Source organism: Nuphar pumila, chromosome 1 (assembly GCF_984573655.1).
Source record: "Nuphar pumila chromosome 1, dmNupPumi1.hap1.1, whole genome shotgun sequence".
In the NCBI taxonomy this organism is placed as follows: Eukaryota; Viridiplantae; Streptophyta; class Magnoliopsida; order Nymphaeales; family Nymphaeaceae; genus Nuphar; species Nuphar pumila.
In genome coordinates this window covers 33,611,572-33,627,472 of record NC_143249.1, presented here as the reverse complement: position 1 = coordinate 33,627,472, position 15,901 = coordinate 33,611,572, and the positions used below count along the sequence as shown (strand labels likewise).

General features: G+C 38.0%; 1 protein-coding gene across 1 annotated transcript; it reads right to left on the bottom strand.

The window, feature by feature from the left end:
• Nucleotides 1-6,559: 6,559 nt before the first annotated feature.
• LOC149848634 (uncharacterized) lies at nt 6,560-15,418 on the bottom strand. Its single transcript, XM_089996638.1, has 8 exons — nt 15,338-15,418; nt 13,834-15,207; nt 13,332-13,422; nt 13,028-13,185; nt 12,870-12,921; nt 10,154-10,233; nt 9,952-10,045; nt 6,560-7,443 (listed from the first exon to the last, which is right to left on the bottom strand). Exons 2-8 carry the CDS (start codon nt 14,839-14,841, stop codon nt 6,938-6,940), a joined length of 1,989 nt encoding a protein of 662 aa, XP_089852764.1. The 5' UTR covers nt 14,842-15,207; nt 15,338-15,418; the 3' UTR covers nt 6,560-6,937.
• Between the last annotated feature and the right edge of the window lie 483 nt (nt 15,419-15,901).

Genomic DNA, 15,901 nt, shown 5'->3' with positions numbered 1-15,901 from the left:
TTGTGATTCTTAAGTGGTGCATGTTGAAAAGGAATTAGTAGCTGAATTTAATATTCAAAAAGGTAGAACACTAGTCTGAATGGAGGTTTCCTGCTACTTCAATGAAACTCAGTATGAAAAATCTATTCTCATATATCAAATAATGGGATTAATATACAAAAAGATAATAGAGTTCCATTAAGTAGTGCAAGTTAGAACACATATTTTCCAAGTCTAGAATTGCAGCACTATGTATCTATGCAGGAATGTGCCTCAGTGAATTAAAAACAGGCACAATTGCTTGGCTTTGGATGTATGTACGTAACCATGTTAGTCATTGATGCTTGATGAACAATTATTATAATCAGTTGGACAAGTAACTTCAATAAACTCAAGATTTTTGCTCCACTATGTCATATTCCAAAGTACTGAACTATAACTTGCAACCAAGAACTTGCAGACTCAAAAGGTTGTTCATCTCAGTGTGCCATAATTAACAAGCAGTCGGTTCCAAAGTACAAAATAGAAATTGCAAGTTGCAATCAAGAGCTTACATAAAATCAAAGGCTCGGTCTCATTGTGTCATAATTCATAAGTAGTTGGGTTGCAAAATATTGTGTTGAATTTTATGAATTACTATAATACTCTCTCTCTCTCTCTCTCTCTCTCTCTCTCTCTTTTCCGTTGCTGGGAGGTGGCATGGGTAGTTTGAGATTCCAATTATTGGATAAACTGCATTATTAGCATGAACATAGGCCGTAATTGTATCACTTAATCGTATAGCATCTATCAGTTCAACATGTCATTTATTTCTGCTCCTAGGGACCCTGAAAAAAAAGTGCCTACAAGTGGATTAGATAGACTAGATTGGAGCACATGGTGGGATGCTTCTAAACCAATCTATGGCCTACTTGTAAGAGCTTGACAGCTCAGAGTTTACTATCCCCTGAATGATTGCATGTTCCCTGTATCAACCACCATCCTTCTGAAAATTGGTTGTTTACATTGTATTGAACTTGTAGACTGCAAAAGCAAAATGCTAATTCCATCCTAGACGTTTTAAGATTCAAACTAAACCATCTATTTGTTTGACAAACAACAGAAATTTAAAGAGTTTTCCATTACTACTTTTATACTTTGAGATATAGGTAACCCTTAGAATGGACAATTTCTTCCATTTCTATCATTGCCAAACAACCAACTAAATGTAGCAAGAATGCCGGAGGTAGTATAGGAACAGAAGCCACAGATCATGCACAAGTATAAACAAAACGATACCAATTACAAAAGCAACACCAAAATCAATGTCATCTCCACCACAGAAAGAAAACATCATAGAGAAAACGTGATCCCAATTTGATTAAACAAATAAACACAAACCGACAACGAGTCCCCAAACTCAACACTAAAGAAGAAAAAGGAGAAACCACAAAACTCAATTTGAAAAAGAAACCACATTCTCCATATACCTCGATGTATATATATCAAATAACTACCAAGAGGAGCCAAATCCTAACCGTCCACAATGGGAAGAAGCACCACCACCACCAACTACCCAATGAAGCGGAACCCTAACTTACAAAATGTGCATAAAACAAAAGGCTTAGAAAACAAACAGCTTCTTCTGTCACCGACAGGCCTCCTTCTGATGCTCGATAGAGAAGGATCAGAAAAGTGATGGAGAAGAGTGTCTTGATCATGAGGATGTCGATAATCAATTCGACTGGAAGGGGCAAGGCTCGACTAACCCACCACTAGAGATGGCCACGATGAAGGGGCCGATGACGTCTTAACCTCCTCTGCCACTGCAAAACCCATGGTTCCGATGACCAGCGGAATGCAGCAAACAAAGAGCAATTCAAGGGAGCAAGAACAGAAAGAGAGAGAGCAAGAAAGCAGAGGGCCCTAACTGCAAAGAAGAGCAACGAACATGGAGAGGGGGAGGGAAAGTAGAGAAGGCGTTAATGCCCCTTAAAGTTTTGGCAGAGAAGAGCGACAGACATAGAGAGGGAGAGGGAAAGCAGAGAAGGCATTTAGGGTTCTAAATGGGTACGAAAAATGAGCATTTAACGCCCCTTTTTCTGGCGGCCAGGAATGTCATGTTACCGTTCATGTTCAGTTTGATCATGCACGGACGACTCACTGTATATATATAGTGATTGGGTCAATAAGTTTAGGGCTCTAATCTTATTACTTTCATATTTGAAATAAGGTGTCTTATTGTAAACAAGTGTTAAATTAGGGGTGGCAATCGTGTCGGGTTGGCGGGTCAACCCGACGGGTTGGCGGGTCAGCATACCTCAACCCGAACCCGACCCGTTTATTAAACGGGTCGGCTGTGGCAAACACGAACCCTGCCCGTTTAATAAACGGGTAACCCGACACGACCCGCCAACTCATTTAATAAATGGGTTGGGTCGGGTAAACGGGTTCGCAGGTTGGCGGGTCGGGTTGGTGGGTTGACGGGTCGGGTTGGCGGGTTGACCCACCTGCCTAACCCGTTTATTAAACGGGTCAGCCTGGTTGGCGGGTTGGCATACCCCTAACACGAACCCGACCCGTTTATTAAACGGGTTCATTTTTTTCAAACCCGAACCTGCCTAAGAGGCGGGTTGGCGGGTCGGGTTGGCGGGTCGTGTCAGGTTTTGCCACCCCTAGGTTAAATGGGCCTAGAGCTCAAATCTTAATCACTTTCAGCTTTGGAGCTGTGTAATTTTTTTATAAACATGTCAATTCATTCTCGACTCATGTAGCTCAAGTTTGTCATGAGCTCGACCTTGAGTTGGCTCATCACAAAAAGGAGCCAAGCTTGAACACCTTAAGTTATTGATTCGGCTTGCTTACCAATGAAAAGATTCCCACCAATTGGTTGGGGTTTGGTCCCAAGTCTAACTTGTTCACCTTAGGCGGACCTAGTTTAGGTTAGCTTTACAGGCCTTGCTTTTATGAACCAAACCATTCATTCTATAAGCTAAAATCCTATTTTTTTAGATCATATAATAATCCTAATTTTTTAGATCATATAATATCTAAGAAAAACCTTTCAATGTACCATAGTGACAAACGTTTTAAACGGCAATTTCTCATTTTTCATAAAACTCACGAGAAATTGAAATTTTTTCATAAAATCTTGCATTTTTTGGCAAAATCTCGGCAATAAAAAAATTAATTAAAAATTTTATAATATTTTTTATAATAAAATATTAATTAAAATTAATTAAAAAAATACATGTTTTTTTAGTGATAAATAGCCGTTTAAAATATAAATATCGCGTTTAAATCACAGTATTTATGTTTTTTCATAAATCTCACGATATTTTAAAAATCTGGTGATAAATTGCCGTTTTAAACTTTCAGGCAATTTCTCGCAATATTATAGCGAGATTTTCTCGCGATAATTGTCACTGTGCATTCAACAGCCGCTGCACATCTTAGTTGGGGAGTTGAGATCAAAGGAGCGGGCTATGTGCCATGGCTAAGTGTCATAGCCAATCACGTGCCAGCATTGCATGGTGCCCACTGTTTCAGAGTACAGGCCCCACATGAAATGTGGTCACGTGATTGGCTATGGCACATAGCCGCTCCCTGGGTCCCTGCTCCTTACTTGAAGCCATGTGATATACAAGAGTAGGGCTCATGCACACCTTCATCAACTGAGATGTACGGTGGTGATGGAATATAGTGTGATATACAATATGACTATAACTGCTGTTGGCTAACCCCAGCTCGCCGACCCCCCAAAAAAATAATATATGGAAGCGTTACACATATCAGATACAATCTTTTTATTTGTTACGATAATTGATATTATTTATTAGATACACAGATCTTTCTTAATGTCACACAAAGGTTATCAAAAATCTGTTCTGTGTCCCCTTCTCATTATGTGCATTTCTTTCCCTTAGAAAGGTAAATCACTCTGCTTTGCAGATGATCCAAGATCACCTTGCCAAATCTTAGGCTTATTATTTATGTGCAGCTTCATTCCTTCTAGGGATGCAAAACGGTATGGATTCAGGTCGAATGTGATAGATACCAGATCCTACTACTAATTAGATGTTGGCTAAATGGATTCGGATTTGGATGGTGAAAAGCTCATATGAAATCTGCCTTTTATATGTAATCGGATTTGGATATCCATCAATCTGGGCATCTATTAACAGTATCCACATCCAAGGCATATGGCTTTGGCTTATCAAATCCGACTGCACAAAGTCAGATTCAATAAGACATCGGATAAAATTCAATCCATTGAAATCTCTAATTTTTTTCTTCACCCCCCCAGCTTTCAATGACATACTTTGTCAACATTTTTCTTTTTATCCTCACCTCTGCTTTTTTGTGTCATGCTTTGTCAACCTTTTATCCTTCATCAACCTTTTGTATCTTCATCTTCTTGGTAGGTTTCTGCTTCTACCTGTTCCTCCTTCTTGTCATGATACGCTGACTTGTGATGTTGGGGGAGACCTACCAATACCAACAACTATGCCAGCTTTCTCATTCCTTGGATTTGTCTCTTACAAACCAAATTCATCTCTTCCAACTTTATGCTCTTTCTATTGACAGGCAAAAAATTTGGCCTTTTTTCTAGTGATGGGGAAACCTATAGAGTATGATACCATGGATTTGAAACTCATGTGGACCAAGATCGCCATCTCGCATATTAAGAAGACGCTTTCAGTGTAAGGAATCGATCGTAGGTTATTCGAGATAATCGAACATTCACACATCAACTTAACAATGTAAGCAGGCTCGTAATGGGTGAACTAATTTTTGGCTCTTGTCATAGTTTTTTTCTTATTGTTATAAGCACATCGCATGCCCCTCAAAGCCTTCACTTGTGAGATTTTTAACTTGTAGTCTAGTGTCCTATGGACAGTTTTGTGTGGGCACCCTTCAGATGAAGATGTGCACTCCAAGCGATGAACTACCTCTGTCTCATGATTTTCGTGTGATAGGAAGATTCAAATTATATATGAATTTTTTTACCACATGATGTGTAAAATGTACTTCTAGGCGATGCTTAGAATAGTTTACATATCAGTGTCAAAAGAATTTTCCACCTTCATGGAAACTTTATTGACTATAAAACAACTGAATTTTTATTTAAGCAACTACTCTTTAACATAGGAGTATCATTTACATTTTCTATATGATGCCTTTCTTTTACACATGGTACACTGCCAGCCATCCATGAGATGATTTAACTAAATACCAAGGAACCTCACCATATCTTTGTTTCTTTTGTTGACACTTGACACCAGACTGGATGGTAAGAATGCACCTCTTTTCTATATAAAGTTATAAACTTATCATTTTTGTATGGTTTGACACAAATTCAGTGTGCTGATTTAATTAGAAAACACAGCCAAGTTATAAGCCTCATCAAGCTTCTCCCAAGCATTGAATGAACAATGGCACCAAACACAATAAATCGGTTCCCTAGGTCCTGTAAATGATGGTACCACCAGCCTTAGATCTCTCACCAACCATTGATTTCTTTAATTAATTACTCTACTGATAAAGAATATTTGGTCTTGTCGACATGATGTCCTATCTAGCTGGAAGTCATAGGTGCAAGCTGCATCAAACCAAATTCGATCCGGCAGATGTGTTCAAAATGGATAGCTTGCTAGGAATTGTAGTATGGATCATTTTCTTTTAACTAATACATTGCCAACTACTGATTTTTTAAACCTTTGAAAACATGTTTAGATCACAATCACATGATTCAAAACCCATTTCCTATTAACCAAACCATGTAAATAACATCTTGAGGGTCTGATCCATAAAAAAAATATTTACTCAATATGATATCATGTTGACATAGCAAATACTATCCACTATCCATCATGAAGATGATGCCAACACGGCCAGCATTCTAAGCCAATGAGTAGGCAGGCTCTTACAGGAATGATTCCGCGCTCCTAACAAGCAACAAGCAACACTTATACTACTTATCAATGACGAATGGCTACCAGAAGAGAGCAGTAGAAATAAGGACCCTCAAGGTAAAGCCATTTTTCACAATGCCCCGGGCTCGGCCTCATCTGGTAGGAGCAGTTTGTGCACATCACCACGCAAGTTTGAAACCCACTGGAATAAAGGTGGTTGAACTGTTGTAAAGAGAGGGAACTTTAATTCCCCAGCTCTGCTATGGAGAGAAAAAGTCTTTTTCACATACCAGGAAAATGAATCAGGCATGTTTGCTTTGGTCACAGGTGGGGATGAACAATCACAGCTAAGAAAGTAGAAGCTGTGATTATTGGTCGCAAGTTCATTCTTGTGACTTTCACAAGATTCAAGATAAAAGCAATTAGAGCTGGCAATCACAATCACAACTTGTACTTTTCTCATGTTTCACCAACCTTGAGAAAGTGTTGTGATTGTGGTTTACAATCACAGGATCTTGAGAAAATCCAAGAATCACATGGCATTACAAACATCCCAGGCCAATATGGAAGTAACTTCTATCTCATAACTGCTGATAGGATCCTTTTGTAAAATCGAATGTACTTGTTTTGTTGGTGGAAAGGGGCACGAAGGTACAGGTTGGGGCTGGGCAGTGGCACATCAGTCGTACTCCACAAGCTTAAGGTTGTAAATCTTATACATAGAAACATTATAACCAGTACAACTGATTCTAAGAAAGACTACAGCCAGTAACAAAATGGCCTCTCTCATTGTAAAGAAAGAAGCGATGAACTCGCAAGATAATTACACAGAAAACACACCTTTATCTCGCACATCCTTTACACTGACTCCGTTGGATTCATATAGCTATGAATCCCCTGCTGAGGGAAACAGTTGGAAGATTGGCATCTGAGCATCTTGCATGGCAGTCGATCCCGTCTTAAATCTGCTGCCTCGATGCATCTAACAGATAACATTTCCACTTCTCTTTCTCCATTAGTGGATATGTCAACGCCAATTGAAATAGAAAGAAACAAAAAGAAACTTAAAGCCAGATCGGTAATCCATAATTATGAAATGTCCTGATTACTCCTTCCCAACCTGCAGTTACAATTACCAAGCCCCAAGTTGCTGCCCTATGAGGATGGCCTTCTAAACCACAACTGGTCCATGGAGGGAGTTTCTCCTCTGGCCATGTCGCTGTATTTTTCGATAGAGCATCAGAAAGACATCTGCTTCCTGGTGAGAAGATATCTGAGTCTCTCAACCAAGAGGGAGACTGCATTAGATCAGGTTGTTGCAAAGAAGCAGGCAGGTTATTTTCGCAAACAGTTAATTGCTGCAACTGAGTGCCTGACCAAGGGATGGCTACTGTTATGCCTCCAGATGGGAAGTGCTCACAGGAACTTATTGATTTTGCCCGTTTAGAAGACGAAACATCTGATGTGTCATAGTTCCAAACATAAACACGTGAATCCTCACTAGCAGAAACAATGTACCTCCCATTCGAAGTGAATGATGCATTTCTCTGACTTCCAGATTTCCGGAAACCTGCTTATGAAGTCATCAGCATTCAAACAGAACTAAAAGGTAGCAAAATGGCATTCATGCATTTTGCAAGTAGACTATGCCCAAACAAGAAACCCTAAAAGATTTTAGAAACAAAAAAAAATATAGAAAAATGTAAATGTCATAACAGTAGCAATGGGATTCTTGGAAAACTGACTGATACAAACATCAAGATAATCCCACTGTCACAATGTGTTAACAGATGAAAAATGAAACCTACAGAAGATAGGACGTATGAATCCATCAAAGCACTAGGAGAAAATAGAAGAGCAGAAGCATGCTAACTCAAGGGCCTAATGGTAAAGCTATTGAAGAACGCTAGCATGAAAACTTGGGATTGCAATCATCAGTAGATCAACAGCACTTATGCCATGGTTTAAGATAACCAGGAGTATTTCTCGTCTATGATTCAAAATTGGCTTGAGCAATTAGCTGAAGAAAGTAAATTGTCAATTTATGCAACTTAAAAAGCATCATCCTATGATACACTCATGGCTTTATCAACACTCCGGAAAGGCATATATATTTTGATAATTTAAGAAAAACTTGGTGTGATGTTTCTTTTCAGAGAGAGAGAGAGCTGGCATGGAAGAGCATTATCACTCAATTTATATCTGTTTTTATTTTTGAAGTGTAAAATAAAAATGAACACAAAAAGTAGACAACCTTAGACATGGTGTTGACCATATCAAATTTAGTGGATCATACTTGACCACGTTGGACATGGGTTCAAATGTCTTGAACAAGTCGCAGCAGGTCTTGTGTTGTACAGAGTGTTGCATTTGATGACTCAGGAGCTATGTCACATGGATGCGGGTGCGGCGATGCAGCAATTTTAAAAAACTTGGGTGCGGGGGTGCGAGAAGGTATATATATATATATATATATATATATATATATATATATATATATATATATATATATATATATATATATATATATATATATATAGTTTTAGCCTTTCATCTTTTTTTTTTCGGGTCCACATCTTAACAATTATGACCCTGGGTGCGTTGACCGCATCCAGGGTTGGCTTGACCGCACCCGGTGCTGCATCCGCACCCGAGTTGCGTCACATCGACGCAGGTGCGGCACCCTGTTGGCGGAATCCCTGTGACATAGCTCAGGAGATGCATGAAAAAAGCCGTCTCTGTTGCATAAGTTTTTGTGCAGCACAAATATTAACAGGGACTAAGCTTCTGAAGGTCGTCCATGGCATCTACACCTTGCACATAAAAATTGAACCGGCTAGAGTTGGCTGTGCAACAACAGCATTGTTGCTAATGCTGCTACTCCATCTTGTATTCTTTACTAGTTTATCTATATTATCCAAACACCATTCACCAATACATTTGCACCATATGCATGCCTAGTCTTAGGTACCTAGATAGTCAGGCCCCTTGGAACTTCATACTTGATAAGAGCACAAAGAGTCATAACTGATGATATTTGTTTTCCAACAGCAAGCTGCTGCTTTGTGTTACAATTATAAGGCAACCATCAAATGCAAACTACTGTAACCACGCCATCGGGTTAAATCTTCAACCTGTCTACAACATCTCAAGTGTTTCATATCCTAAAAGTATAAGCAATTTAAAACTGCTAATCAAATTATTTCTAGTATTATGTGAGGTCACTATTTTGCTGTTTTGGGAATTATATGACTGGAGCATCAAGAGGCAAAGTAGACCATTTGTAAAATCAGAAGCTATATTAACTCTACACAGTACACACGCATTTGCTACTATCATGGCCATTACATATGCAAGTTCGATTTTGGACACACTGCTTATGTTTATGAATGTTTTATTTGAGGCAACACCTCATAAGCCTTGTATAATAAATTTAAGCTCACCACGAGTCATCTACTAGAGATGACATAGTTTGCTTTCAAACTGTACTAAATTTTGATCTATATCTCTATTTTTGTAGCAAGCAACTTGATCTCCAAGATCTCTTTAAGCCTGCAACAACTATCTAATCTATCTCACATGGGTACTGGTGAGGATACAGGGTATGACATGAAAATTTCTAAAAAGATGGTTGCGCCATTTTGACATGAGACATAAGGGTATTACAAGGAGGAGGTTAGTTCTTAATAACCAGACCTCCAATATAAACAAGTCATGCCTACTTTGCAATGGATAAACCAGAGAGGTTGCTCATGAGTGCTTTCCTACAATAATCAAGAGAATTTGTCAGAACCAAGTGGTCCCATCACTCTTTATCTTTTCATTGAATGGATACACTGTAAAACATAAATACATTCAAACAGAAAGATGATTACCAAGCAACATGAAAATTTTTAAGTAAAAGAACACAGACAATTTGGTTAAGAATCAGGAGCATTGACTAGTCACAAGAAAAACCATAAATGAATACCAATACCAATAGAAATTTCCCGTGTTTTCATCAAGGCAATTTGACAAAAAATTAGTTACAAGAAAGAATTCTGATAAAGTATGTTCAAAGAAAGACATCAAGGCTTACCTTTGTATTTAAAGATAACATCAACACCATCAAAGATTCGAACCTGTGAGTCAGCTGATGTCACCATCATCCTCTGAGAATTCATGGGGGAAAACTGCTCAAGAGAATAACAACATATCTAAGTTGTGAGAAGGGAGAAACTTGTAAAACAAATGATTGCCAGGAGACTTTCATCTAAAAAGAGAAGGTGTGTATAAAGAACCTGAAATCCAGTGATCTGTTTTCTAGATGTCTTCTTCTTATGCTGCAAATATACTTGGTCAACTAGCTGTAGGCGATTGCCTGCACCAAAATGAGTTGATAATCAACGGTTCTTGTTTCATGGAAGAGGTGCAATTTTAAGACTTGGGAGGCGTTGATGGCATCAATCATAGTAGAACCAAGGTTGCCAAACTAGGAAGCAGAAGCAGGAAACGTTACGGAAAGTGGAAGCAAGAAGCAATGCATTTTAAAATGTATAGGAAGTGGGAAGCAAGGAATAAAAAAAGCAATATAAGAATTGAATAGGAATCAAAATGGAACACAAATAAAAACTAAAATAAAAGCGACTATTCTTAAATTTCATGATTTTTTAGTGTAAAAATTAAATTTTTAACAAAATCTAAAAATGATGACTGCTAATTTAGAGAAAGCATATGGAAGTGAGTGAGAAGCGTGAGAGGAAACACATAAAAAATATGAAAAACCGAGTGAGAGAACATAATAAGAACAATAGATGAAGTGTGTCAAAAGCATAAGAGAAGCGTGAGAGAATCGAGATTCTCATCAAGTTTTGGAAGCGAGGAGTATTGGGCTTCCGAAGAGAGCTTCCCACCTATCTAAGAAGCTTCTGGTAACTCTGGGTAGAACAACTTTCATAGACAAACACACATTTGAATAATTTTTCAGAACACAGAAGTGTGTTCTTGTATATATAACTTACAAGGATTTTTAACAAGATCAAGATCATCTATGGATGAAAATGATGAGCTTCTTTGGAGAAAATTCCTGTGGATTATCTTCTGCACGTCTATGTGGTTATGCCTCATTGAAGAACACAAGTCAACTGCTACATTCGCATTTGATATGCTTTTCTGACATTACCTATTTTTCATCGCATACGTAAACATATATGGGCGATATTTTCAAGCTCACAGGTTCTTTGTTTACACATAATTTATGTGCAAAATTCATAATGTAGTAAATCTTACATTAAAAGCCTAAGAATGAGTTGGTGTAATTACTGCTCTATAATCCAAATACAAAGGCACTTCTATTGGCATCACAGCACTACAATATCCCATGACCATGACCTATTTTTCTACATTTAGGGACTCTCTAATCGGTTGTGGAATACTCTGAACAAAGATATATGTGTCACCCATCTAAAGAAAAGGGTCCAACAGGGGCATGTTCTGATCAGTAAATTAATGTTGCTAAAGAGGACCTAAAATCCAATTTTGTCCAAATGAGCAAATTCAATGATATGAAAAGTTTCATGTTTTAGCCAAAGATATTTGGAACAAATTTAACAATTCAAGTCACTTCCTACATTGCAAAGTCATAAAGCTTATATTCACAAATTTTCATGGTAAAAAAATTAAACATTTTTTTCACATGACGTCATACAATTTGGATTGTATAATCTACTTGATTCTGATACGAATCAGTTGATTCATTATTGGTATTTTAGAAAAAGTTGTGGCCAATAATTAGCACTAAGCCCCTCTGCCAACCCACTTCACTACATAAGCTAGTTTCAAATTCTGAAACTTTTGTTCCTGTCAGCCTGAGACTTAAGGTGCCTTTGATCTAGTGAAGACTTTTGTTCCTCAGCAAGAACTTTGAGAAGTTTTTGTCAACCAAATGCAGTTTGTAAGATAAATATCAGCCTTTTTTGTCTTCATGATGGTTGTCTACCTGTTACATAACTCCTCCTTCAAATAGAAATGGCATTGTTTCTTCATGTAAGCTTTCAAATTTCACTTATTGTTGTTGTCATTTTTTCCATACAACAATCAAGAGTCAAGACACTAGTTTTTTGTGAACTTGTGAGATGTGATACTTTTTTCCGATAGATCTGCCAGACTATTGTAATGTTCAGCATCCAGCTCTCTGTGGATAACATAAGACAGTTTGCATTTCCCTTTTTCATCCTTTTGTGCTTTCTTCATGCCTTAACAAAGACAGTTTTTGTAAGTAAACATACCAGTTGTGTAATTTGTCAAGTTCTACCTTGTTTCGATGGATCAAAAGTAGTTGATCATCTTTCTCCATGGTTGATGAGAAAATCTCCAAAATAGTAATTGCAATTATCTCCAAAATATTCTTTTCTTTAAAGAATATTCATGTATTTCAAGGTCAAGCAGGCAAGACAATTGATTGCATGTTAAATTATAAAGAACAAAAGATTGGACATTTAGAACAATGAGACTCGGTTTAGCTGCTTTTCCTGGAAGAGAACATATTACTAGAGCAGTTTGACGAGAAATTTCACAAAAACCTCTTATTTGAGGCTTAATGAATCAATCAAGAGAAATAAGAATCTTAAAACAATCCAAAGTATACAAGCATAAAACATCGAATTCCATTGTTAACCAACCATACCCTTAAAAATTTCAAAGTCTTTTTATGTATCCACAATGAAAAGTGAATGTGAAATAACCAAATGAATTTTAGAACTGATGACTCCAAAGATTGCATAAGAAAATGATACAGAATCTGATCTCAGGAGCAATTTTCTAGTTGTATTTTTGCCACTAACAGCCCAATAAAAAACAAAAACTAAAACCATCCATTAATGATGGGTTGAATTGGTATTTATCTTCGAGTCATCTGCAAAAAATTTCATAGTATACAATTGAGATAACTTTTGAAAGAGATCAAGCAGAAATACTACCAGCCATCTACAGGAAGTGCTTCTAGATTGGAGTGTTCACCTGAGAAATCATAGAAGCGGCATTCACCAGAGATAGATCCAACTATGACGCTCTGTTGCAAAAGAAGGCACAAAGAGTACATAGTAGTTAATAACTGAAGTTCTAACCACAAAAATAACTTGTGGCACAAATGCATCGGTACATAAGTGAAAACCTACCTTTCCATCTGGTCGATAGCAGACAGCGGTGACTATGCCTCGTATATCAGCCCAATCAACAACTTGACATTTGGGAATTGCCCAAATCCGAACTTTCCCATCAATTGAACCACTGATGAAAAAACTTTCATCCACAGGATTGAACTGAACACAGGTAACTGAGTCCAAAGAAAAAACGATAAACATCAATTACATTTGGCAAGCATAGGAAAACAAAAGTCAAGAACTCTATGACCAGTTAAATGCAAATGAAAAAACATTAGCACAATGCAGTAGATCAGAACACTTTCTACATAATTCTTACCATAGTTATTATGGTGAAATACTTTCAGACATCTACCCGAACCAACTTGCCACAAGCGAACAGTTTTGTCCATAGACGAGGAAAGCAGATACTGCAAGACAACATATAAACTAAATCTCAGATCGAAAAAACAGTGATGTTCAATGAACTATACAAATCTGATCAAACTGACGTCTTTATGCACCCAAACCTAAAAACAGAAATTTCATGTTGAAGCGTGAACAAGAAGATGAAGAGACAATGTATACCATCAACTGCTTCTCAACTTAAGCTAAGAAGCTATACACAGAAGAGGTAACTGCAACATAGCAGATAATTCACATGCATATAACAACACGCAATCCAAGTGATCATTTGTTTATTTTTTTCTTTTTTCGAAAAGTGATTATTAACAAGAAAACAAAATTCTGCATGAAAATATGTACCCAAAAAAGATCAGTGTTCCTGATCATGAATGAACTATGGTTCAGCAATATGATAGAGAGTGTGGTCTAATACTGACCTTCGACTGGGACCATGACAGGTCTAAGATGTCATTGGTGTGCCCGTGAAATTCATGTACCAATTTCTCTGAGATCTTGAAGAGCTTTTCCGGTATGATCACAGGAACACGACTTGAACCTTTTCTTTCATGCCCAAGCTTCTCCTTCACCGCATCAACAGAGTATGGACCTAGTGCAGGTTGACTTTTATAAAACACATCAAATTCTCTGTTTCCATCACAATTCAATTTCATAGACTGGGTAACACACCAAATGCGCACGACTCCATCTTCGCCAGCGCTCGCAAGATACTTCCCTTCTGGACAGAACTTCATCGTCCGAATTGCCCCTTTATGTGCATGAATCTCTTGACCCATAAAAAGAGCAGTGAACTCCTTGAAGACCTTCCGATGGTGCCCGACTTTCATTCTCCATTGACTTCCCCTTGATGATCTCGATTCAGTGGCATCCTTTGCAATTGCCACAGAATCGTCACACCTGCATGTTACTCCTCCACGCCTCTTCACAATGCCCAAAGCTACTCTCAAGCTTTTCCACCAATTCTTCCTTCTCTTGTTTGTCTCCTTTGCAGCATCATTGCCCTTCTCTCCTTGCATGCAAGCATCCTTCTGCATGAGGCGACTAGCAGATTGGGAAATTCCAACAGATCTTTCAAACTCATCCATGGTCATTAATCTATCGGACCCAACTTCTTTGAGCATGCAGTCGGTACCATTCTGTCCGAACTCAAAAGCGAAGAATTCCGTCCCATTATCCAAATCTCTGATACTGCGATTTTCATCCGTTTGTCTCGCATTACCCAAAAATTCAGCTGAACTACCAGACCAGCTGGAATTCGACAACTGCCTGCCCACAGCACAACACTCTACTATCTCAACACCGGAATCCCGCATCTCCATCCTTAAAACCGCCCCGCTATTCTCCGTCATCCTTTCTATCCCCACCGGGCAATTCGACGCCAAAGAGACCTCTCCCTTCCGATGCCGCTCTCCTTCATCGAACAGCATTTCCTCGAGAAACCTCCGCCGCCTGTCCCGAACGCTATCAGGCTCCTTCCTCCAAACCTCACACCCAAATTTCCCAAATACCCAGTTCAAATCCTCATTCACATCCCCCCTTTCCGTGCCCTCCGAACCCTCCGAGCACCCGGAATCAGAAGAAACCCCATCTATACAATCATGGGTATCAAAAAAGACCTCCTCTTCTTCCTGAACTGAAACACCTATCACACCGACAGACCCAAACTACACCACCAACATTCATACATTCTTTTCAAAATTATACACATATTTGGGTCCAAGCTGTTTTATCATGGGCTCGAGTCGAGATCTGACAGATCAAAGCCCACATGGTCAAGTCAACATGTCAACGTGCTAGAGACAAAGAGAGAAGGAGAAGAAGACAAAGACAAAGAAAAAGAAAACATTGTTTGTTACTTTTTGTTCTAGTTAGACATTCTTAAAAGAATAAGTTAAAACCTAATAAATTTAAAAAATCACGCACCCTTCTATGTTGACTTGTTGAAGATCTTGTTTGGCATACTCTTACAAAGCATAAAAGCTAAACCTAATCTACCATTTACCTGTACCATTGTAAATTTCAAAATTACTAGAAAGTCTAAGAGGAAGAGAGGAAGAGAAAGTAAAAAGTCTAAGAGGAAGAAAGTGAGAAAGACAGTATGAAATTTATAAGTAGTGGCTATATATATATATATATATATATATATATATATATATATATATATATATATATATATATATATATATATATATATATATATATATATATATATATATATATATATAGAGAGAGAGAGAGACCAAAGTAATTCAACATTACCACTCATGAAGATCAACAAAATATTGAATCCATGAACTAAACAATAGCAAAAGCCAAAACAAATAAAGAAAACAGAAGAGAAAAGAACATCAGACAGATAAAATGGGCTCACACCGGAGCCGCCTGCCTAGATTGCGGCAAAAGAGAGGTAGTGTCTGCAAAAGGGAGTAGAAGGTCACTAAGATGCATACGCAAGATCGCATAAACATCTACCAAGATTTTATGCAC